Raw genomic sequence first — 26346 nt, 5'->3', positions numbered from 1 at the left:
ACACTCTGTGACCCTCTAAGCTCAGTGAACACCTCCGTCTGAGGACTTCCTGTTTGAAGCCTCCGGTGTTGAGGTGCTGCTGATCAATAGTTAGGTGTCGTCTTGGTCTCACGATGTCAGAATGTGAACAGCATGATGAGGAGGACTGTTTAAATACCAATTCTAACTGAACCAGGTTCATCCTGAAATTTCACCTGAAAGCCGAATATCCCTAACGTTTTGTGAGTAGTGTATATTCTGTGTGTGTGTGTGTGTGTTGGGGGGATTGGGATCACCGTGCTTCCCTTCTGCTCCGACTCTTTCACTCGTCTGATTTCATCTTCATCTGTGCCTGCATCTGAGCGATCATCTCCTGCATGCGTCTCAGCTGCAGAGAGATGAAAAGTGAAGTGAACTTAAAAATGTTTCTACCAGCAGATTAAAAACATCTTCAGAAGAAACAGATTAGTAACCAGGATATCCAATAATAGTTAGAGTGTTTCTGTTGTTTCGGTTATCGTCTGATTCAAACTTTTGGTTTTACTTAACACCACAAGGGGAAAAAAAAGGTTTAAGACCTGATGTGTCTCTTAAAGTGAAACTGAAAACGTAAAATAGCAAATAAGTCTCAGTGTTTTCTTACAGCAACTCTCCTCCTATGATCTGCATGAAAACCACATGTCCTCTTTTCACAAGCTGAGAAAAAAACAGCCTTGTTTTCAGCTTTGTGACAATGTGCTTTTCACTATAAAATACTTAATTAACCAAAAAGGGTTTATTTAACTTATGAAATAGGAGAATTTTCTCAACCCAGAAACAAATACTTAATCTTTGAAGTTCATCAGAAAAAAGAAAATAGAGACTTTAGACTTTACAGATTAAAATACTGACAAACTGAAGACATGACACTATTCCTGGTTCGACCTTGAATCTTTCCTGCCGGTAAAATAGTTCAATATTTTTATTCCTAGTAGATTGAATATGAATTTACACTTCATGATTTGGGCCAATCAGATTGTTATGTTATTCAAGGTTCAGTATACATTTAAGTTGTACGACATTTTGTCCAAAAACACATCTAAACCACAATGACAGAGCAAACAAAGGCTATAATCTGTGCAGAGACAAACACTAGAGGAGACTCTAAACAGGAAGACTTCAAAGTGCTGGACGCACGCTGACTGACTGACAGGTGATCTGAAGCGAAAAAGACATCTCCAACATAAAAAGCATCTCATGGACTACTGCTCATATTAATTTAAGATGTTATACCATAAAAAAACCCTATTATTAGGTACCACTATCATTACCCCTGCTACATTACTGTAAATAAACTAAGCAGAGGTTGCAGATGGTCACCATCCAGTCAGATGGAGGGTAAATCAATATGTTTCAATGCGTGATGATATAATATAATATATATATATATATTTATACCAGCACAGCAGAGGAAAGTGTTTAAAAATGGATGAAGCTTAATAACAAATAAATAATGTAAATAAATATTAATGAGAAAGTCACAATGGGCTCATAAATAATCAGGTAAATAAGATCGTTCTCTTAACACAGACAATGAAGATGTAAATGAGTCACACAGCTTAACAATAAACTATCCTGTAGCTTTCTTTAACAACTGTCGCCATCTTGTGGCTGAGAATAGAACTACAAATTGTTCTTCAGAGAGGTTTTCCTTATTAAAGCAATTTAACTTCTTATTTTTCCTCTAGACTAAACATTTCATCTAGATATATATCTATACACAGCATCAGATGCACTAAACCACATTTAGAAACCATATCTAGACAACCAAACGGCTTAAAGATGGACTGAAAAACATTAAATGGAAGAGAATATTCCAGGTGACTTGCCTTGAAAAGCAAGAACCATGTTTAATAACTGAGTTCACAAAAAAACAGTGTGGGTGTTTTGTGTTTTTTCAATCTTACTGATTGCAACAATTGACAGATCAATTTAAACCAAGATGAATATTTATTACATTCATTCTAAACTTTATTTTCAATATTTATTGAATTGTATGTTTGCTTGTAATTTACATTTACACTGGAAAGAAAATGTGGCCGCTAACCTTGCTGTGCACTGATCCCACCGGTTACTTCATACTAATGAATTCATTGAAAGTGTAACAACTGAACACTGTCTCCATTATTCTTATTATTATAAATACAAGATTACAGTTAATCCATCAGTTCCTTCCTATGAACTTTTTAGGAAATCAGGGACCTATATAACAAAGTGTTACCTCTTCATGTCTAACTGCAGTAACATTTCCTCCCAACCAAAACCCTGATACACGTAAACAAACGGACTGCTGTCTCTCCATGTTGTGTTTCGTGCTCCTCTCATTACTGAGGTCATTCCCACCATAAAACTGGGCCAGGACATCCCGACAGGAAGTGATGGCATATCCTGCCTGGGCATATTGTTTACAAACAGCCCTGATTGCACCCCGTCCGCTCGCAGCAACACAAACAGGCCAATCAAGAGCAATCAGGAAATAGGTTATAGCCTGATGACGTGCAGGCTCCATGACCCGAGAGGTAAACAGTACATATGGAAGATGGTGGCGCACAAATAAATACGACTTACCTCTCTTTCTAAAATACAGTCACACTGAAGAACTGACACTAAAACCACGGGCATAATTTGATGGGTGCGTGTGTATAACACAGACGACAGGACAGTTTTTCTACATAGTCAGGGTGAATCTGCATTTACATCTTATTACATCCAGTGGTCTGAGTTATCAGATCATTGTGGGCTTGCTGACAACACGACCATCATTGGCCTGATCACTGGCAGCAATGAGACGGCCTACAGAGAGGAGGTCAGAGCCCTGACATCTTGGTGCCAGGACAACAACCTCCATCTCAATGTCAGTAAAACAAAGGAGCTGATCGTGGACTACAGGAAGAGACAGAGAGAGGAACACGCCCCCCTCTTCATCAACGGGACTACGGTGGAGAGAGTCAGCAGCTTCAAGTTCCTCTGGGTTCACATCAGCGAGGACTTGACCTGGCCTCACCACACTGACTTCATCACAAAGTCAGCAAGACAGCGGCTCTGGCTGCATCACCTCCTGGTACGGCAGTTGCACCGCCCTCAACCGTAAAGCTCTACAGAGGGTGGTGAAGACTGCACAGCACATCACCAGGTCGATGCTGCCATCCATAGAGGACCTCTACACCCAGCGGTGTAGGAAGAAGGCCACCAGTATCATCAAGGACTCTTACCACCCCAGCCACAAACTGTTCTGCCTGCTGCCGCCTGGCCGTCGGTACCGCAGCATCCGCACCCACACCAGCAGGCCCAGGGACAGTTTCATCCCCCAGGCCATAAGACTCTTAAACCACACATAATCTGCAAACAATTTGCACTGCCACTTTAGCTGTACATTTTCTTAGTTGTATATACCTTATTTATATTTATATTTCTTACTTACTTACTTGCTGGCGTGTTTTATTTGATATTGTTAGCAGTGTTACTGGGACCAGAGACACAAGATTTTCACTGCCAGTGATTGCTTCATGTAACTGCTGAGCATATGACAATAAAGTCTTTGAATCTTGAATCTTTTAAAGGAGGGTTTTTTTTGTTATGTATTGACACAGGCATTTAAAGAATCCTAAAAATTACTACCATCTGCTTACACCCTCCATACGTGCCAGTCACTCCCCAAAGCATGCAGTCATATTATACCTTTTGAAATATTTTGCTTTTGAAATTATTTTCTTAAATGACACCCACACAAAATTCTGTGCGTCAGCAGCCAAAACATACATCTACAATTATAAGTCATGGTTTTGCTCATGAAACAACCCTGGGACTAATTTACATGCCGTAGATCTACATTTCTTATGTAACAAAAACCACAGCAGATCTGATTTACTGTGTTGACTGTGTAAAAGCAGTGGTATGGTCCTCTAAGCCTTGTTGTCAACAAAAGAGAAAAAGTGAATTTTGCATTTAAAAAAAAAAGACTGTAATTCAAACTGCAAAAGCTTCATGTTGCTATTAATGAACTCTTCTGGCACAGAACAAAGGAAGGATTGTAGATCTGAGTAGGGTTGCATTAGGAAGGGAACTTTTCACAGCCAGTAAGGAGAGGAGGACTGATTACAGCAACCAATACCATGTCCTACAATCTGCTTTTGGAGCCTGCACAGCTGTATTCACAGCTCCACTGTCCACGGACCAACCAAGACACATTTTAGCACAAAGTGAGATGAGAAAGAGAGTTTGCTTGCAGCTGTGTTTTCTCACCTCAGCCTCTTTCTGTAGCAGGATCTGGTCCTTATCCACCACATCTTCATCCACAGCCCTGCACAGAAAGACATTAGTTAACAAAAGTATCTTACCTGAAACAGACCAGCTCATCTGCTGTTAAAGTGATTTAAATCAGTGTCTTACCTGCCCGCTCTCTTCAGCCTCTCTGAGCGGAAGTTCTCGTAATGCAGATCCTGAGTTACCTCCTGTAGGTCCTGCATGTGGGTCCTGCATCAAACAGACATGCAATTGTCTCTTCACACACTAGGGGGCAGTACAGCTTTGCTGTATTCTTTTTCCATTTGTGGACTTTTACAACCAGCTTAATGAGGAAGACGTTCTGTCGAGGTTTTAAAAGACTTTCCTTCCGAAATTCCTAATACTTAAGCAGTTTTATTGCCCGGGAGACTCACACAAGCATGGTGCGTAGTTTGAGGAAGTCATTGTGCTCGGGGTTCTCCACTTCAACAACTCCCCAAGGGTAGAGACGACCACGGATCTTCTTCCCCTTCACCTCAATGAGCTGGTTGGAGCCAATCACAGCAAAGGGAATGCTCGCCTGGGAAAGGAAGATAAAAGCCAGTGGATCCCCAGAGAGAAACAAAGTCAGGGAAGGAGATATGGAAAATAAAGGTATCAGAGAGGAGGGGATGAAGGGAAAGGAAGCAAGGATGAATAGTAGGAGAACGGTATCTGTCACTAAACCAGAAGAAGGAAGTCTCTGACGTAGTTTTGTAACAGCTGACGCCAGCTGTGTGTCCCTCTCTCACCTTCAGGACTCTGGTCTGCTCCTTGAACTCCTCGTCCTCGTCAGAGTCGGCGTCAGGTAGCTGATAGATTTTGATCCCGTGCTCTGCGATCTCGTCCAGGATCTGGCAGGTGGAAGCAACAGAAACACAGGGTGAGCCGGCAGGGTCGTGACCTCGTCATGACCTACTGACATGTCCCACTGCACAAGGAAAAACTGCGTCTCCTGAACCCTGCAGAGGTGTCACTGCAGACACTGCCAGAGGGTCAGCTTGGCTTTTTGTTATCACTCTATACTCAAGCAGTCCAGAAACCAAAGAACTAGACACCGACTTTGTTTAAAAACAGTAAAACATCCTCACTGTCACTAAGGACCCTGTCAATAAAATTGTCGCCATTTCTAAAACTTTTTTTGTACCTTTTAATTTTGTATTTATGCTTTATTTTGCTCAAAACGCATATAGCATTCTAGTTTTTTAAGGTTACTTGTCTGTACGGTACTGTACTTGTAGTTCATCTTATCTTAAATACAAGTCTGACAATACAACCGGAAGCTAGTATCAGTGAAAGTTACGGCCCATTACTACTGAAGCTGAAGGCACAGACTTTTGTAATTTATCTAAATATATATATAAAATGTGTGTGTTCACTGTAAACTGTGAGTCATATGGCCAAAATAACAGCTGCCGCTCTGACCTGTAAACAGAAAGTAAGAGAGCTCTATAGACTAATAGGAGATGTGAGTGAGTACCTGTTGTTGCAGCAACACATTTAATTAAAGCACCCCCGTGGAGGAAAAGAGGGGTGAGATGGAGAGGGTAGACAGGTGAAAAATAATAACGGTCTGAGTGTGTGTGTGTGTGTGTGTGTGTGTGTGTGTGTGTGTGTGTGTGTAAGTTCTGAAAGAGTCAGAAACAATGTTCTCACCCTCCTTTATTCATAGGCCGACCGGTGAAGAAACAAGTTAAAACAAAGGAGCTTTCTTCCCCGCTACCTCTGGGACAGATGTTAGTATTTATTATTCTAAACATCAAAGCTGCATTTTTCTTTTGTTTTCCAGAGAGCAGATTTTTTTAAATCCACAATGTAGTCTTATGTAATGGAGCCAAAAAATGTCAAGTGTTGTTTTCCTGACTTTTTGGGGACTTTCATGTACTGTATAATAGGACAGTGGTCAGTCAGCCAGGAGCCTGGGAAGTGAGCGCAGGTTTTCCTACAGAGAGCAGCTCCTGTTTGAGCCGTTGTTATGGCTGTCGCTTGTTTTCTCAGTCAGCTCTGTGCGCAGTGTGTGCGAGATAGTGTGTGTGGGGAGAGTCGGGTATTGTTGTGGGGCAGATCTAAAAACAAACAGGCTTTGCAGGACTCAGGAGAGAGCGTGACACTGGACCAGATGCTCTTTTTTTCCTTCATTTACTGATACATTGATTTAGGTAAGATCTGTCGAGCATGGAGGCTGGATAAACATCACTCTGGTGGGGCAGAGCATGAAGAATTTTGGGAAACTCTGCACTCAATGGGAAAATAAACATGCATGACACAATGGCAGGAAAAAATGAAACAAATAACAAATCAAGCAGATAAGATAGAGACACATTTGGCTAAAAATGCGATAAAACAGAAAAAAAATCAAATTGAAAGACCATCAAGCAACCAATCAAGCAACCAACAACAAACAAGGTCTAACATCTTTAATGAAAACAATTAAATATCTAGAAACAATATCTGGTCATCAACATGAGTTCGTTGTCTGCCATTATCCATTTCCAGACCTCGCAAAGCCAAAAGCTGTGAAATGGCTGTTTACCTGAATTATCCTGTTCTGTAACATGTGCTTAGTACAGCCTGACACCTATAATCAAGACCTCTCAGGGATCATCAGATGTCAGAATCACCGCCTGCTCCAAATCCCTGTTGTCTGCTGCTGATTTACTGTACACAATGTGGGCCTTAATCCCTAATGTTACACCAGTCTCTCCTCCTCCCAGTTGTGTATTTTAGTTGGCACAGAAATGTTGGCACTGTGAGCCATTTTGATTTTATGACCATCCTGTCCGGTTATAATACAACCCCCACACCCACCCCTCTATGTGCTGTTATGGTTGGCCGTGCAGGTCCACTCAGTGCTGTCAGGGCAGCGGATGAACAATGCCACACAAGACTTTGCCTCTGTAATAATTAGAAAAGGAAGCCAACGATTTATAACTTTATGTTTCTGTCTCACATCTCTGAATATTAATTGTTTATGGAAATATTCCGTCATGTCAGGAAGTTATGATAAGTGTGAGGGTGGAGGCTGATGCTGTCCAGTAAGAAAATGGGTTGGAAATGAGACAAACTGCAAGTGAATCATGTCAGGCATGCATTTCAAATGTAAAGTCAGACTTGTTCAGTTCTAGGAATAGTATCAAAAATACTGTAGCGGTTGTGTGTAGCTCAAATATAGCATACCCGCAGGTCTATACATAGACATAATTACACAGGATGAAGTCGTGGGAGACATGGCTAAGCAGTTTTTTCTGCAATAGCACAGCAGGTATAATCAAAACCACCAATCATAATGAAACAGGGTGCAAACCATAATTATAGGGATCAACCATTTCATCTCGTCAACCTGCCGAGGGAATAATATTTTCATGATTTGTTCATTCTCACAAGCAAACCCACAAAAACACGAATGACTCTACACCTTTTAAGAAATGAGGGATGAAGCCTGGATGGACAACACTGTAAGAAAACAAATTGCTACCGATGAAAAGAGCAAAGAAACAAAAGTGTGGTGAAGATTACAGTTGTGTCATTCAGCAGGTAACCACATGCACAAGCACACACTCATCATTACAGTTTTGTGTGATTTTTGTGGACAGAATTGAGCCTCCTCTGGCTTGGCATAGCGTTTGTATCTATTAAACTAAAACTCTGACAGGGAACAATACTTGGAAGTAGAAACATGCAGCAGAGCGTTCTTAGGAAATCAACAAGCATGCAGAGAAAAAAAATCCACAAAACAAAACAATCAAACTGCATCTTGAGACTAATCAACCCTGATTGAGAAGAGCAGGGATCGGGAACTCAGAGGGACCAGACCAGCAGCACTGTTTTTTTACGTAACATTTATGTAACCTTGCAGCTGCCTGCCAGCTTGTGCAGAGCGGCCATGGGAATGAAACACTGCATCATTGCCATTAGAAGTAGCAGATCTGATCAGCTTTCAGTCGCTTTTAAATCTTGTTTCACACTGAGAAAACACCTTGAGGGACAGGGGCCCTCTTTTTCCAAGACTGCAGAGTTTATTAAAGGAAAAACTTTGACCACAGTGAGCCTTAAATCCGTTATGCTGAGTGCTCTCTGTCTCTTATGAGATTCCTGTTGGTCCAACTGTGTGTCTACTAAGACTGCTTACTTTGCTCTTTCTAACTCCACCACATTTACAGAAATCTCTGCTCTTCAGAGGAAAGAGCTAACTTGAGGTGATGTGTACTCAAAAGTCAATCAAGGTGAGAGTTTAGCATGAAAGTAGCATTTTGAGAGGCATGCTTTATTTCATTATCTTCAGGATCCAACACTGTTCCAGTGACACATTTCTTCTATATATAGGCCTAATGGTAATCGCGTTTCCGTGTTTACATTTTTGTGTAATTGCTTCACATTTCCTAAAAGCTGTAGACAATCGTGCTGTACAAACACACACATCCAGTTACTGTACTACCAGGATTTCCACTGTTTTATAGTGGAGGGGCCTGAATTTCCCCTAAGGGATGAATAAAGTATCCATCTATCCATCCACCCACCAACCTACCCAGTTGCCCTGAAACAAGATGCTAATTAAATAATTCTGTTGAATGAGCAGAGTGAAAAGAAAAGAATTAACATAAGACGTGTAGAAGAAATTTTTTTTAAATGTAGTCACTTCAGGAGAACTGTTTTCCTGCAGCAACACCTTTTGTTCCGGGTCATATCAAACCTGAGAAAAATGAAGCACCAGTGGATTTGATTTAAACCAACTGTGCAGCCAAAAAAAAAGAAAAAAAAAAACTATAAAATATGAGTTCTATACATGAAAAAATATGGCCTCTACCCACATATGATAGAGGGCCAACAAACGTTTTGATAAAGAGAAAATATGGTGATGAGCACCGGCATCTCCACTTGTAAATCTAAGTCTAGAGGTAGAAATTCTTAAAAGTTTCAGGCTACAGGCTGCAAAATGTCTTTCACTGAAGAGGATTATTGCTCCACCATCTTCAGTCAACAAAATAAGACGTCTCTATCAGAAAACAGAAGTTACAATTTAGTCAGTGTGTCACACGAGGCATCGTTGTGGGCCTTGATTACCAACAAATACAAATATTTACACCGAGTGAGCGAATGCTGAGCTGTTTGTCAGTGTATTTATGGTTCTGAAAACATATATTACGTACCTCAGCTACAAGATTACAAGGCAAACAACGGAGCTGGCAGCATGAAAAGACAAAACTGATTCTTTGTTAGATTCCTTCTACTGTTCTTCAGTTTCCAAACTGCAAACCTTAAAAGACACATAAGGACAAATCCTTCAGTCTGGCCAGGAAACGCCTTCCAACTAACCAGCTCTCTCCTGCCTGCAGGGAATCTGAGGGGGTGAGGGAGCCCCAACAATACCTGATCTAAGGGGGGTCCGAGGGATTTAGACCTCATACCAGCCTCCTATACAGACGGAGGCATAACTAACTGCTGCCTCACTTTGGTGTAATCTGGCGTCGGGAGTAGAAAAAAGTTTTTACGTGTGGAGCTTTGTAGCTCCGGAGGCCAGAGGATCACCAGAGATGGAAGATACCCTTCAGACCATCTACAGAGCAAATTCCTCAGAGTGTTCAAATATCATCACCCGTACAGCACAGACTCTGACACATAGCAGCAATGGGAAAACAATACCTTTCTGTTCACAGGATTAATGACACTTGCATGCATGCACAGCAACACATTCCTGATATATTCATTCAGAGTCTGAGCCTGAGTGGACGGCCCAGACTGGAACAGACCGGACCAGAACAGCTGGATTTGTTCTACAGTACAGTGGAAGGCACCACAACCATGGTAACGTGAAGGCATCATATGAGTTACGGAGACCAACATGCACGTGCACGTGCACATGCACATGCACACACCCACCCACTCACACTCCTATTGTCTGGGCTAAGTATTAGTATAGTTTAGACCACCCACCTCTCCCTCTGATCAAAGAGCACGGGGAGGAACAATCAAGCTATTCATGTAATCTTGTATCTAAGTGAGATTTAGAAAGGGACAGTGTGAGTTTAGGATTTCAACCACACACCAGGTTTCGCGACTTGGTCTGGTAATCAAAAGGATCTCAACGGTAAACTCGACAGCAAAAAGTGACTCATTAGCAGCACAGCAAAGTCCGGAAAGCAACTTTTCAGGTTGGCCCTCGAACAAGGAAACCTGCTGTTTTCACACTGCAGTCGGCTTATATTTTCATCACTGGAGAACTGATGATTGTGTGTAATAGAGCTGCTTGCTCTGTGAGGAAAAATGTATATTTATTGTTTTAAAATCCACAGAGATGTGGAGCATGCTCTGGCACAATGGCCAATGGAGGGCAGAATAATAAATACATCCGTGTGTTTGAAAAACTGGCAGGAAAAAGCTGTGCACAAGCCGATCAGGAGCTCACACACACACGCACGCACACACACACACACACACAGGAGCAGTGAGGTAGGAATGAGGTAATCACCACTCAAGCTTTACTCATGGGGCACCAACCGTAGACACGTACAAAGAGTAATAAAAATGGAGGTGAATGTGTGTTAAAACTGTTTCACTTTCTGTTGTTGCCATTTAAGAAAACCTGGTGACAACAGTGGCCAGTAAGAGCAGTCCGGCACTGACAATGTGTCCCAGCGGGGCCGTAGAGTTGGCTCACACAGCAGGAGCATGGTGGAGAGGCTGGGGGAGAGTCGGCAGCGAGTCAGACAATGAGGGGAAAACTGTGACAGTGCCTTGGCCCTGGGGTGAAATATGGCAGCTGGAGGGAGGAAGGGAGGGAGGGAGGGTTGTGCATGGGAGACGGTGAGCAGAGATGGACAGAGGAGGACAAGAGCCCGACTGACAGAAGAAAGGACAGGAGATGAGGAAGATGAGGGGAGTGGCAGGAGATGTGGGGAGAAGGTACAGAGGGGAGGAAAAAGGGCTGAACTATTGTCTGCTGCCTGCAGCCTTGTGTGAGAACAGAGGAGGAGCTGGGTTCTCTGACCTCTGGTGTAGAACAGCCAGAGAAAAAGAGATATCACATAGATTGCGGTTAAGGCCTGTGGCAAAAATGCATCTGGTTGGCTTCTACTAACCTTTCACTATAATTGAAGTGCTTTATACAAGTTTACAGTTTAGCTTATTGAAAAGGCAACCATATCAGTGTTTTAAAATAAGTTCCATATACTTTACATTACTGCTGACCTTTGAAAAAAGATTATGAAAGTGTGACAATGAACATGCAGAGACTTTTTCTCAAGATAGGTAATCCATCAGCGTGAAAAGCTTGTTTTGGTTTTTTTTTTCTAATTCATGTAAACCTGAGATTAGCTTTAGTCTTCCAAGCTTGTGTGAAGCCAAAACCAAAAGAGCTAGGGAAAAAAATCAAACCAAGTTTGGTAGATGACTTCTCAGATGTCTGAGCTTCCCTCCAGCACCTGAATGCACCAAGCTACAAGGCACAACAGCCTTTGGTTTAAACTGCATTATGTAAAAAATAAAACAATAAAAAAGACGAGACGAAAAACAGGATTTCAAGTCTCTACATGTTGATTTTCATATGTATTGCCTTGAACCCACATCTTGAAGTTTATACAAATATTTGGATACATTTCTTCTTGTGAGATAAAGTAAATTAATATATATTTTTTTTAGTGAAATCAAGTACGGATGCAACTAAGAATTCTTCTCACTAGTGATTAATCTGCAGACTATTTTCTCAAAATAATCGCTTAGTCTGTCAAAATTTCCTTCCTTCCAAAGTTTCTTCTTTAAATTTTGCTCATTTTTTTCTGACTGTCACTTTACTATGACTATGAATTGCAGCAAATTCTCACAACCAAGAAGATGGAACAAGGGAATCTTGAGCATTTTTTCTACAGAAAATTACTTGCATGAGACTGCACATTCATGTTCTGCCAACTGACTATGATTGATTGTACTAGCTCATCATGTGACACTCATAAAAAGTCAGCATCTTTACTGTTTTGCTTCTATCAGGATTCCAATTTAAATCAGCTCTGTACCCGTCCTCCATGTTCAAACAGAAAACAACCACTAAAGCAGTTTGAGGCCAAAACCCTGCACAGGATATGACTATAAAGGTCCCAGACTGAGAGGATCAGTCCCTCAATATACCCTCCTCAGAGCAACTTATGAGCTAGAGACCACTGCGACCCCGGCGAAGGAAATTGGCATTAGAGCAAATTAAAAAAAAGAGAACACAAAGACGTAGAGAAAGAAAGCAAGAGGCAGCCGAGTGAGGCACTGCCAGGAGAGGAAGGACTGGGCGAGAGGCAAGCAGAACTAAGGGGATGAAAGCTGAACGATGGGAGGTTTGTCAACTTTGTCGGTGAGCCTGAGCTGCGCAGGGCAGCAGGTTGTGTCTTGTCAGTGGAACAGTCTTGACACATTGCAGGAAACTTATATTGTTCTGTACAAGCTGTTTCCCCCTAATAATAAGAGAAAGGAGTGGACGAGCCTCAAGAGGGGAGGGGGGGTCCCATTTACTGAGAGACAAATGGTTCAGAACGGTGAGAAAGTACCCTGCAAAAAAACAAACTAATAAATACTGCGGGAGAAATGCCGGGGGTTATCAATCACCCTCCAACACTCGGCTTTCTGGCAGGTTCTTGGCTGCTGGCGCTCTGACCTCAAAGGAAGGCCCGGTGCTCCACTACACAGTACTGGGCTGTACGGCAGGAATCAGGCACGTAAACCTAAGAGCCACTTCAGCTAATCTGATCGAATCAACAAATACTCGAGCCAGATGTATTTGTTCTCCTGAGAGACACTTACAGAGATTAATGAGCATTACTATGACACTTACCATTTACAATGAATGCATTTACATGCACACAAGAAACCAGATTATTGTTATAAATCAGTCAAGGCAGGAAATCCAATAATGCATTCACAATAGCTACCATTGTCTGAATAGTCTGAAATCAAAGTTTACATTATTTTAGAGAGTAATCAGATATCACCCCATGTTTTTTGTTTAAGGACAAACTTAAATACATTAAGTGGAAAGAAAAAAGACAAGAAACCTGTTTGGTGCCATTAATGAGCAGGGAATTTGGACTGATGCTGCAGGGGAAGGACTGCCGTTATAGCTGTAAAGCACGCGGATTTCACTGTGTACCTGTTCTGTTGTGAATAACTACTTACTCAATAGTTCAACTTTTCACCTAATAAAAGGAGGACCAGTAGAGTTTTTTTCAGTATCAGTTGAATGATTTTGTGATGAAGACACACATCTACTGCTATGCATCCTGCTGCATGCACTGCTCTCTGCACTGGTATTTGTTTTATACTAACAAATTTGCATGTACAAAAACATTTAGACACTGGATTAATGATATACATGGGAAAGTTCTGCAGCAGGAATTTAGCTGCATTTAAAATGTGTCTCTTAATCATTTTGTCTGATAAAGCAAAAAAGGTTTTCAAAAGCTGGGAATAATCATATTAATTAAATGCAAATAAATGCAACTGGGATCAGGGATAGATTTGAAACACACTAACACTGCACAGAAGCACCACAAAGTGAGATGAAGATAAAAGTTGTGTATGCTTAAAAAGTGGCCAAACAAGACAAGATATGCCTTCCTTAGGGGAACATGATGCTATTTCTACATGTAGGGTAGATAGCTCAATTAACCCTCCGTATTTCCTGACAATAATGGCTTGGCCAGGAACTCGTTAGATATAGTCAAAATAAACTTTTATCAGTACAAAAAAAACTGGTAGCACACAACAAAGACTAAATGTAGTTTAGAAACAAATGTTTCTTTAATGCTAGAACTAGAAAACTAGGAAACATAAAGATTTGTGTGTGTGTTTATGCATTTTGTTGAACTCAGCAGCTAATGACTGTACAGTGGGAAATGTCTGTTAAGGGAACACTTAGTGGAGCATGTGAACAAACTCTGTTGGGCAGATAGTGTTGTGGATAGTCCAGCAGCAGAGAGGTCAGATCACAGCGATACAGTTACGGCATTTCCTCTGCCCCACTTTTATCATTTTCCACTCTGCCGTTATTAGCTACACACTTACAGCTTATGAAGTCTAAAAGCAAGTTGAATGAATGTTATGTCACATCTGAAACAAGAGTTATGTCTAAACTGTGACACAGTTGACCTTCTGCACACTGCCAGCTGGGTGAGACAGGCAACTTGGGGGTTTTCTGTAGTTTGGGGCGGGGGTCAGCGGTGGCAGGAAACATGGTTTTGTTCATCTTAAGTGAAGGAGGAACAGTCAGAAGGTTTGAGGAAGGTCACAACACAAAACAGCTCTACTGAGCACAATTCAGCTGGCAGGTCCCTTAAGGACAACAACATGGAGGAATTTCACCTTTGATGCTGGAGCAACTTGCATACTGACGAATATACAGAATAAGTGCAGTTACTGAGTTCTTGTGTTGTCCTGAGGTAGCAAACGTGATATCTTGTCTGAGGAAATTCAAAAGGAAACGCTGTGTGTGTCCTGAAACTGTGGCCATGTCTTCATTAGATGCTGCATCAGCAGCAGAAAGCAATCCAACTGTGGGAGCCTTGAACAAAGCAGACTCGCTGCTGAAGAGAACAGAGCTGAGCTGGACGCTGGTCGGCCTGATGTCCTGCCAGACCACCGGCTCCGAGACCTGAATGAACGGCAGGTGGGAGGTCTGGGTATGCACGGGCAGGTGGGGAGACAGGCTGACTTCTAATTAAAAACAGAGTGAAGTAGGCTGAGCTGAGAAAAGTAATTTGCAAGAGACCAGACACTGCCCACATTTTTGCTAAACTCAGAAACTTAACTAATGACTACTTTCCATTATTAGCTAGCCTGATGATTACTTTCTTGATTCATCTTTAACACATTTCCCTTCTTTTCAAACTACTTGTTTTGTCTGACCAGTGGTCTAAAACCCAAAGATATCTCATTTATAATGATATGAAACAGAAGAAGGCAGCAAATCATCGCATTTGAGAAGCTGGAGCCAAAGATTGTTTGCCATTTTTCCATATAAATTACTACTTATAGTTGTTTTCTGTCATTCAACTGATTCAGTAATTGTTTAAGCTCTTTTCTAAATTCAGACATGAAGCACAGAACAAGCGAGGAGGAGAGGAGAGGAGAGAGGAGAGAGTTGAGGTGTTTTGTGTTTTGTATTACACTCCTGTGTCCTTACCCCTCTGGACAGCAGGAAGCTGAGGAGCGTGCAGGCAGGCAGACACTTGGGTTACTTCCAACAGGAAGACTGCATGAGATGTGCTGCCTCTGTATTATATACAGCACTCTTTTCCTACTTATGTTCCTCCTACGGCTTCCTCTCTTATGTCGTCCCTCCCTGTGCTTTTAGGCGGTATCATTTTGTCTATACAAAATGTAAGCCATAAATCACTGAAATTACACAGGGAAGTACACGTGTGTTTTCTCACATGAACACACGGATGTCTGACACACCAGGCTGCCAATAAGGATGGATACGTGATTTCGCTATGATTAGTGTATTCTTCAATGATCCACTTTCTAATGGCTTAACCATACAAGCATAAATGGGACAAAACAAACACATAACACACCTCAGAAGACCCCAACATCCACACAGCCCATGCTTAGACATTCCACATTTTCCTTGGGCCAAAAATCAAATCTAGGGGAAAGATGACTGCATATACCGTAAACAGAAAACAGGGGACAGTGTGTGTGTGTGTGTGTGTGTGTGTGTGTGTGTATAAACATCAAACCCACCCTCCTCTTCAGGCGATCCCTCTCCCTCAGCGTCAGTGTGTCAGCCTTGGCAATGACTGGGACTATGTTGACTTTGCTGTGGATGGCTTTCATAAACTCCACATCCAGAGGCTTCAGACTGGCAAAAAAAACAAAGACCAAAGACCAATTAGGACACTGTGGAAAACAGAGGTTAGCGGGCACAGGGGGAGACAGTTTTGAAAATAAATTTAATAAAAACTTGGGGGCAAGAGAGAAACACACTATGCATTTTAAGGTTGTTGGAAGTGTAGGCTAACTAGCCAGAGACAGCAACTATGAATAGCTAAAAAAAATTTGATCACACATAAACTAGTGGTATTACTAGCAGGTGAGATGAGTCAGATTTTTTAACATCCAAAATAAGGAAGTTCTGCATTGTTGGCGGAAAATGTGTTAAGTTGGGGTTTACAGTGTGGTTGAGCATACTGTTAAAAGTTCCCCAGTCTATTCCGGTACATTCAGGAATAGACTGGATTACCTGAAAGAAGACTAAAACATGTGTAAACATCACCTTCAGCTCACTGTGTGTGTCTTTACAAGGTGTTTTTGCTTACCCATGTCCAAATGGAGAGATGAAGTAGAAGCAGCAGTGCACCCTGTTGTCCACTATGTGTCTTCGGTTCAGCCCACTCTCATCGTGCAGGTATCGCTCAAACTGATTGTCAATGTACTGGATAATGGTCTTGAAGCTGACATCAGACAGAGAAGCAGACAGAAGCCTCTTTCATCACTCCGAACAACCATATTAACACTATTTTACAATGAATTCTGAAGATGACAGGGCCAGTTTCAAAAAGAGGAAATCATGTCACTTTGAAGACAATCCAGTAATAAGTCTAGGATGATCTTTACTGTGACGGAGACTCAATGAGCTACATATTAGTTTGAACTCCTGCAGTGACTCAGCAGTGTGGTTTTCTATGTCACTCCTTAAAAAGAGATTGTGTGTCTCCAGTTTTGTGTACAGCTGAAGGGGTTTTAAGTTCCTCTTTAAGCTGAGAAACCCTTTAAACACTACTGGCTAAACTTTAAAAAAAGGCAGATGGTCAGAGTAGAATTACAGCTTGTTACAGGATGTGAGTTTTCACACTTTTCTGTTTATGACTAATTAGCTGGTGTGATAAAGACCAAGTTTAACAAACAAATGCATGACATTATTCTCTAGGAAATTCAACTTATAGGAGGAATATTGCCTCTATTTTTGTCTTGTTTTGATATTTAAACAGAAAAACATCACTAAAGTTCTTTAAATTTGTTAAACTTAACTATTGCACCTGACTTAACTGATCCCTGTTCAGTTTAACAACCAATAATGCCTCATCAAATGTGGTTTGTTTTACTTACTTTTAAACAACAATTAAATTATTGAGGAGTCGACAACAGACAAATTCTGCAGAGAGAAAGGAAAAGCAGGAGGATTTTCCATCTCTTCTGCAGTCGATTCATTTTTAGTAGTTTTCATAGGGCAAGGAGTGTAGAAACACAGCAATGTCAGGACAATCAACAGGAAATAGATCTTGGACAGGGAGGCTACACTGACACCACTGGCATGAGGATGCCACACAAATAAACACACACACACACACACACACACACACACACACACACTTAAAGGAAATATAGACAGAGGGAATGCAGAGCAAGGAGAGGTAGGAAATAGGGAGTTTGGGATTAAACTTGAGAAAGGGAGTTGTTGAGGACAGGAGGGAAGGATGAGAGAGCAGGCTGGACAGGAAACATGTCCCAAGCTGTTATCACTGTTAACTCCTCCACAGCACATAAACACACCAGTCCTGACTGTTGATGGCGTCACCATATCCAGGGGTGTCGACCACGGTGAGGCGAAGCTTTACACCTCTCTCTTCGATCTCCACAGTTGATGCCTCAATCTGCACCGTCCTCTCGATCTTCTCTGCAGAGGGAAGTACAAGAGTAATTGATGGGTGGCATAACGGAGCACACACCTCACTACCCAAATGAATTCATAACATTAATAAAAATAAATTCCTTCCTGCTCTATAAGGTGGATACGCCTTAAAAAATCAAATCATGAGGTTTGTCATCTAAAAAAGGGCTACGCGGTTTCTTATCAGCACTGACCACAGAGGGCCCGGATAAGTGTTTTGAAGTCCTAAACTAAGTCAAGTCATAAGAAGGGCAGGGTCATATTTTGAGACTAAAGCATTCCCAGCATTCCTCTTGAAATAAAGCTCTGTTGGAGACATTGCTGCAGACATTTCTCTATTATTACAGTGTGCACATTCATGTGTGTGTGCGTGCTGGGGAGTATACCTGCGGCACCAGGGATGTAGCGTTCCGGGTAGAGATCAGTGAGAAACAGGCTGTTTATAAGTGTCGATTTGCCCAAACCAGACTCCCCTGAAAAACAAAGAGGATGGAAAATAAAGCTCTATTCTCTAATGAAGCCATATATTCAACATCAAAAGAAAATAGTGATCACTCACCTACAACCATTAGGGTGAACTCAAACCCTTTTTTCACTGATTTTCGGTGCACTTGGTTTGGGAGGTTGGCAAAACCTACATAGCCTGTTGCATCTGGGAACTGTAGAGCAACAAAAGACAAAATGTTCAAGATCAGGGTCAGAAACTGCAATTAATAAGCATGTATTAAATATGTAATGACTCAAATTAAAGGGTATGGTATTTATGTAATTTAGTATGTTTTACTACTTGTTTGTTTCACTCTGCTAACCAACCCTGACATTGTGAGCCATTTTATGAGGCTTATGTGTAAAGTGAGATTAATGATGATGCATATCATTGAGAAATTCCAACAGGCAATAAAGCCTTGCCATGAAACACTTTATAGCATTTATACAGGATATCCTCTGTAGATGCCTGTGCAAGTGTGTGTGCATGAGATTACAAGTGCCATGAATCTTAATCACCACTGCCTTATTAGAAACCCCTCCTGTATACTCGGTTGATCGGTCACAATTTACAGTAAAAACTGTAATGTGGTGACATTTCTGCCTGTAACTCACCTTCCCTTTTTCTCCAGACTGAGACATCGCTGCTGTTTATCAAATGTTTGATGAGCCTGCTGGCAAAGAGAAATAAGATATACAGCTGTTAAATCTGACAAATCCCCTAAAAACAGTTCAGAGTAACTTAGCCCCCCGACCAGCAGCAAAACAGCCACCTTGACAAAAATCTCAAGAATTCACATTTTCTCTCTAAAACAAAAAATGATACATGATGTCTCATGTATCCAAATGAATTACTTAATATCAATCAGATTTTGAACAATCATGCAAAAGGGTGAAAAGAAACTGTAAGAATCCTTAAAGCCAAGAGAAGAGGGAGACTTAAGTCTGTGGAGAATGAAATGCCACATTAATAATAATGCTAATCATCTAAATCAATTTTTTGTGCAATTAACAAATGTTGCTTTCCAACACACACATAAGGTATGATTAGCTTTTCTTCCTCTGTTCAGATTGAACCCAGTTTTTTAAAAGCTTATTCCTACCACAGGGATTTACTTTGAACTGGGTGTGGAAGCTCTCTTTCTAAGACTAAACGTTAAGTCAAATCCTTCCCAGAAACACTGCAGCAACAGGACTTTGTGTAATTATCCAAATTAGTTGAGGGGGGCGATATGGAAGTCCATAAACACGGTATACAGTATTTTATATCATAATACTTATACATGTCAGGATTCAGTAAATTTCTATGGACATTGATTATTAAAATAACCAAACATCAGTCGGTTTTTGACTAATTCAGCAACTTCAGTCCTTCATCACACTGATGTAAAAATCATATTCAAAAAGTAAATATTTCCATTAAGCTGTTCTGTGCTGTGATTTACAACATTGTCCTGAATAGTCTCATAAATCCAGAGATACAAACCGGATAGGTGAGATAGTGAGAACGCTGTGAAACTCTGACCCTAAATGAGACTTCACAACTCTGCAGCGGCAGTCCAGACCTTGAGACCTTCAATCAGGCTGACGACTGCGCTGTTCTTCAACACTATCACACGGAAGGAGCACAGACTAAGAGCTCTGGGCAACAAGTTGGTTCCCAGACTCCCATTAAACTGTTACAGTCTTGTATACGCCGTTCTCCTGCCCTACTCTACAGCCCTGAGCAGACGACTGAGCAACAAACCCGCTTGATAAATTAGCTACATAATGACTGAGCAGGAAGAACAGGCTCCATTTTATCACCAACACACTGGCCCTTGACAGGTGGAGTGTGATAAGCATTAGAAAGAGGCAGGCTGCCGCGCGCTGCCAAACGGAGATGCACTCTGGTTGTATAATGTTAGTTGGGGGAAGAGGGGCGGCATGGGAACCTGGATTGACCTTTCCCCATTGGCATGCGACAAACACATTTGTGCGAACCATTTCACACTGTTATATCTATCAGATGGTAGTCGGGGGGCCCGCTGTATCTACATGAAAGTGGGCAGAGATCTCTCATACTGACAGGGTGGTTTCACCAAGCCCGTAGGGAGAACAATGGCTGTTTATCCCTCTGGTTCCTGAACCCTTTCCTATACAGGGCAGCTCAGCTGGGGCAGGAGGGAGAACACGTGCCTCACCCCTGACCACATTCAGGACCGACCGCATGTCAGGACAGCAAGGGGACACACCAGTAATTTAGGGTGGAGGAGTGCCAAGTTAGGGTTGTAGAGGTCAAAAGGTTAACCCAGTTGAACCAACAGAGGCTTTTTTTGGAAGTTAAAGATTTTAAAAAGGGGGGAAATAAGCACTGACATTAAGAATGAGAACCAGACATATAAATCAATTGATTCATTGATCAACAAAGCCTTAATCTGAAACTATTTTAATAATCTATTAATCATTTAAGTAATTTTAAAAGCAAAAAAAAACAAAAGCGTACTTCTTCCAGCCTCTCAAATATGGTGAATATTTGCCGTTTTTTAGCCTTATATGATGGTAAATAGAATATTGTCAGGTTTGTGGCAGTCGGTGGCTCTGGGAAAGTGTGATGGAGTGAATATAGACCAAATGATTCCTTCACATCTAATTGAGGAAATAATCACCTGATGAATCAGTGATGAATACTTGAGAGTCTATTAGCTCTGACAGGCTGTACTGTTACGTTAGTGTGCTAATACATAGATGTTTAGCAGGTATAATGTTCACCATCTTTCACCACCAGTTTGACCTGATGATGGAGCTGATTTAAAAAACGGGGAATCATCCTGTGGAGAACATGAATGTGTGAGCCAAATGCCATGGCAGACAATTCAGTCATTTTTGAGCCATTACTCTTAGGGTCTGCAACTTTTTTTTTTAGAGGCACTTTTTGTTTTATTGGGTGACATTCTCACGACAGCCGATAGCAATAAATAAATTGAATCGGTTGTCAAAAAAAGAAAAAAATTCCGGCATCTCTTGCTGTCAGGACTGCAATAAACTCGTCCAATCAGTTAATCTGGACCAAATGAAATGACGGCCGATTGTCCGACGTGCACGCTGCAAGTGCACCCACGAATCTCACTGTCATGAGTTACCTGCAAGAAGCACAAACCCACTGAACGACAGAGCCGCTGCTGACCGCCAACAGACTGTCGTTCAGTGAGCTAACAGCACAAAGCACAGCGTCTGAGCCCAGTGAGCAGTAACTGTGAGCTAACGGTAATGTTACGTTCACTGCCATGGCAGCACATTCATGTGTTGTGGGGGAGTGGCTTTGGAGGGAAGCCTAAAAGGAAGGGTTGGGATATTTTCGGTTGGATGCTTTCAAAATATAGCCATTATTGCCAGTTTCTCCATCGTTGCAGACTCTGCATTCAAAACCACAAGTCAATGTAATGGTGGCGCTGGAGGAAAATTGGCCAAAGTCAGTAGGATGCATCCTGTGGGGAACGTGATATGTCAACCTTATAGTGGCACTAATGTGATGGACTGACCCATCAACCAACACAGCACTAATGTGGCTTAATCGTTAGTTTCAGCCCTAAAAAAAGCCCAACAAAGACGATAATAATTGTGCTTCCATTGTTAATGAATGTCTAAGTTAATGTAGCAGCCCACACAGGCGTTTCCATGTGTAACACACACACACACACACACACACACACACACCCAACGTGTTATTCCTCGACAGGCTCTGTGGGAACCAACATTAGTGCTGCAGCAGATTAATTAAACCGTTCCAAGATCGCAGTTGTAATATCACAAAGACAACACTACGGGACAGACAGGCAGGAGGCACACTTCAATAATACTCTCTTAATAATGGCCATTTAATCGGCCGGGCTGCTGAGCTGCTTACACACACACATACACACAGCTATCAACGGGCCAGACGAGGGGAGATTAAACAGTTTGGGCCAAAAGGGAAAAATGCCACCTTAGTAAAGCCAAAGTTCTTGGCATGTAATGCATTTACAGTTGATTTATTGGTTGGACTGAAGCCATGAAGGGGCAGCAGGGCTGGTAGAACTATTCACCTTCCTGACAGGCAGTGTCAAGGGTCTGCACACCCGCTCTCCGTGGATTAAAGACTTTCTGCTCTTATTGGAAACATTGAAACAATAATTTCACACCATGGAGATTTGGTGAACCCAGTGGCACGACAACAAAAATGGTAATTCACTGGCAAGTGATCACAGCAACAGGGAGCCCAAGGCTACTGAGCATAATAAAGTGATGTTTGGCACATGTAAGACGAACAACAACACACATGGACTGCAGGACTTGACTGTAATTAAGGAGTCCTTGGTGGCCAAAGGTAGTGGTCAACAGTAATTAAGACATGACACTGGTTTATAAGCTGTGGTTTTAGAAACACTTTATAATATGAGTGCAGAGAGGGGGGGAAAAAGCACAATAGGCGGAATGAGAAAGCCTTTCAACCATGAGGAAACCAGCAGGTCTGTTCATAACACACACACAGAGTTTAAAGCACAGGATGGACCGTTTATGATGATGGGGACAGGGTAGGAAATGACTAAAAGCATGTAGGAGTTTTACAGCAACAAAAATGTATGCTAACACTGTGCAACTCACACAGCTGCTGCACATCACGATGATGTTTAGGCAGAAAAAAAGCTTTGCAGTGATGATTAACTGTAACACTAACACTGTAGGTACAGTTAAAGGTGCAGGTCAAAGCATTCTTAATCTCTATGTGCGTTTCTGGCCATGGAATCTGCTTTACAGCAATTATGGACTGACAGACTACAGACTTTTTTACAGGTATATATTGGTTTGTGAGGTATTTAACTTGCAATTAATTTGGCATATTCACCAGAGGCAAATATAGCAAATTCCTTCGCCCAGTTATTTTATCTATAAATAGTTTCTTGGTTAAATTTCACATACATAGAGCAATTTCACGATTATGAAATAAAATTTGATATTTCTTAACCCAGTCTAGTAAACAAAGGTGCCCTGCTGTGTAACATCATCATTCAAACCTATGACACAATAATTTAGTTTACGTACACTTGTGTCTGTCAATGTGAGACAAAGTTTTGTTTTTCCATTCACACCACAGAGGAAAGCGGGAGGAAACATCCCCTTGTAGTTTATGGTGTCAGACAGATGTCTTCCCCGGCGCTCCTGTGCCGGCCAGTGTTTGTGAGATGAGGTCGCAGGAAGGGCAAAGGTCAGAGAGCGGTGAAGGTGCTGGATCAGAGGCCTGAGACGTCTTTCACTACTAAGACATGTTGTGCTTCTGATAGCAAACCGATCTGTGCCCAGATGGGCAAAAACCTCAGTTGTTTCTGACGTAAAGGGCAGCTGCCAGCCCGAGATTACAGCTCACATGGTCTGCCATCGTGCCCATACTGTTCACCACTCAGCAAGAAAGGAAGTGAAATATGCATGTTTTCACTGAGCCAAAAACACAAGCAAAGATGGATGATAATTCTTCAATAGTGGCCCAAAGCCACGTCTGAGACAGACACATAATGAGAATATGTTATTGTTTCCCACTGTTATTGTGAAGTTGTCTAAACATGAAATTTATTTTGCACAAATGTGCTTTACAATCAAAAGGTCGTGGATTAATCAGATGTTAGAAAGCGACTTCAGAGCTCAGGAATGTTACACAAGACGCATTTACAGGAAATTTGTGTAAGTCAATGCTCTGAATGGCACGTCTAATTCAGATTTTATATGGGACCGAATTAGGAATTTGGAGGCCCACTGAAGTGCAGAGATTGCAGTTATTAAGTATGAACTAGGACAACAAAGGAGATCAAGAGGGTTTTCTAATGAAGGTGATGGGCTCTCATTGTTGTTGGAATCTGAAGAGTTTACTTGGACAGTTGTGTGAAATAATTAAGAATATAAAACAATGATTCAGTCACTGTTCAGGATGACTGAAACGTGTGTGGAGGCCTGTGGTCTGTTGGATGTCCACCACACCCAGTCTGACAGACACTCACTGAGTTTACCAAACATCAAATGGGACAGGGACACTCTATCACATGTACCCACGCAGTTTAGTTCAACGCCGTGGCTAATTTGACTTCCTCTCTAAAACTGGTTTGATAAATGGAGGTTGAGAGTAATACGGCAGTGAAACTTTGTTAACGTTACATGTCAAACTTTAGCGAGCAGCAGTTGTTACCGCGGCTGGTGTCATGTTGCCAGCCAGGCTCCAGCTGCCTCTCCGCTGTGTCTTCTTCCCCCCTGCTCGGCCTCATTCAAAACAGCCCGAGAAAAACAAACAAAGACAACAGCCCACTGAGCGGTGCCTTACCTGAGCGCAACTCTGGAAAATAGTTAATCAACAGGAGCTTTTCGCCTCTTGCCGCTGTCCCAGCCCAGGAAGGGAAACCCGGAAGCCGTCCCCGTGAGTCCGCCCTCGTCCCGAAGCCTTTCATGACCAACGGCTATCTTTGCTGCGCAACTGACGCCATTACGGCTCAACGGACAGGACCGCTGACCCATAAGACATCATTCCGTCTTGGATCCAACATGGCTACCTTACTGTCACAGTGTCTTTAACAATCAAAGTTTCATGGAAAATCATGTTATGTAGATCTATAGATAGTAGATAATACATGATATAAAAGATCCGCTCCAGCTGCCATTAGCTTAATGGAAAATACATGTTATGTTGATTACATGTCAAATCTTATTTGTCTATATTATAGCCAAAAAAGTATCCATAAAACATTTGAATCTACTGGATAATCTAATATATAATCTACCTTCCAAGAAGAACCATTATTAAATATTCACACATTTTGTTCAAAGTTCTATGTTCTATATTTTCTGCCACTTTATTCTTATTTCACTACATCTCAGAGGATAATGTACTTTATTCCAGTAGCCTACATTTATTTGACAGTCACTCAATGTCACAGATTAAGATTTTGCATACAAATCACAGCCTATGATGAGGTTTTAAAATATTGGTATAGACGTGGGTGGATATACAGTAGCTATCCAATAGCAAATACAATATTTGAAATAAAGTAAAAATTGTGAACAGTATACAAAAATGTGATTAATAATTTGAATGTAGGAATATTTAATTTAGCTAAGTATGTGTTATACATATATTTCTATTTTAACATTTTAAAAAAACTTCCAACAATTCAAAATATATTACATAAAGCATGTAATGGAGTAAACATGCAAGCTACGTGGGTTTTCTTTAGAAATTTAAATAGGCCTGTATAAAAGATTATCATTTAGAATAAAAGTCCTGAAAAGTCATTACATCTCACAAGTTATTCTTTACTATAGCTGGTACATAACCCTAAAAAAATAAATGCAAAAAAATGAAAATGTAAAAAACAGAAGAACATGTTAGAAATACATTAGCAAATACATGACCAACACATTGTTTTATGGATTCATACATATAAAAATATTCATTAAAAGCAAGACCATTTTGGATAATCCAAAAGATTTAGTGAATTGAATGTGTAATGTATCCACATAAAGGGAACTTTAACAGATTACTTTTTACCTGCTTCTGTTGAGACCAAGGAAACAGAGAGGCAGAGGATCAGGGTCTTAAAAGGGTAAAAAAACTGTTTCAGATGAAAGCGAATGCATTTAAAATGATTGAGATTTTATTAGTAGTAGTAGTAGTAATTTCTGGCATTTTAAGAAAGCCAATCAAGCGCCTCAATTGGTGTGAAATGGCCATTTTAGGCTATATGTTGATTATACCAAAGACAAGTGGCATTAGCCTCCATGTTAGAAAACTCCATAACAAGTGCCCTGATTCACCATACTACTGCATTTCAGAGGCTCCATACCCTTAAAACACCCCCAGCGCGCCTTCACCCCCTCTCCTGCCCCCTCTATTCATTGTAAATAACTGTTCAAACGCACAATGCGCTCTGGACCGC

General features: G+C 41.3%; 1 protein-coding gene across 2 annotated transcripts; it reads right to left on the bottom strand.

The window, feature by feature from the left end:
* Positions 1–171: 171 nt before the first annotated feature.
* Positions 172–24815, bottom strand: LOC139203692 (septin-2). 2 transcript variants are annotated; one of them, XM_070833529.1, is made up of 12 exons: positions 24738–24815; positions 19028–19086; positions 18486–18585; positions 18313–18399; positions 17809–17932; positions 16575–16709; positions 16000–16117; positions 5034–5135; positions 4677–4822; positions 4408–4491; positions 4261–4318; positions 172–367 (listed from the first exon to the last, which is right to left on the bottom strand). In XM_070833529.1, the coding sequence occupies exons 2-12, from the start codon at positions 19052–19054 to the stop codon at positions 302–304; spliced, it is 1047 nt and encodes a 348-aa protein (XP_070689630.1). In that variant the 5' UTR covers positions 19055–19086; positions 24738–24815; the 3' UTR covers positions 172–301. The 2 variants fall into 2 exon arrangements, with proteins under 2 accessions (XP_070689630.1, XP_070689631.1); XM_070833530.1 differs by having other exon boundaries at positions 19028–19083; positions 24738–24760.
* Between the last annotated feature and the right edge of the window lie 1531 nt (positions 24816–26346).

This window comes from Pempheris klunzingeri, chromosome 7 (assembly GCF_042242105.1).
Source record: "Pempheris klunzingeri isolate RE-2024b chromosome 7, fPemKlu1.hap1, whole genome shotgun sequence".
NCBI lineage: Eukaryota > Metazoa > Chordata > Actinopteri > Acropomatiformes > Pempheridae > Pempheris > Pempheris klunzingeri.
This window is presented reverse-complemented; position numbering and strand designations above follow the sequence as displayed.

What these genes read in the sequence shown, in the direction of transcription:
- LOC139203692 (XM_070833529.1), bottom strand. Translation starts at nt 19,054, where the DNA reads ATGTCTCAGTCTGGAGAAAAAGGGAAG. An exon ending in ATCTCTCCATTTGGACATGG is followed by an intron (nt 16,118 to 16,574) that starts GTAAGCAAAAAC and finishes TTTTTTTGCCAG; the next exon opens with TCTGAAGCCTCTGGATGTGG. An exon ending in AAACTACGCACCATGCTTGT is followed by an intron (nt 4,492 to 4,676) that starts GTGAGTCTCCCG and finishes TGTTTGATGCAG; the next exon opens with GACCCACATGCAGGACCTAC.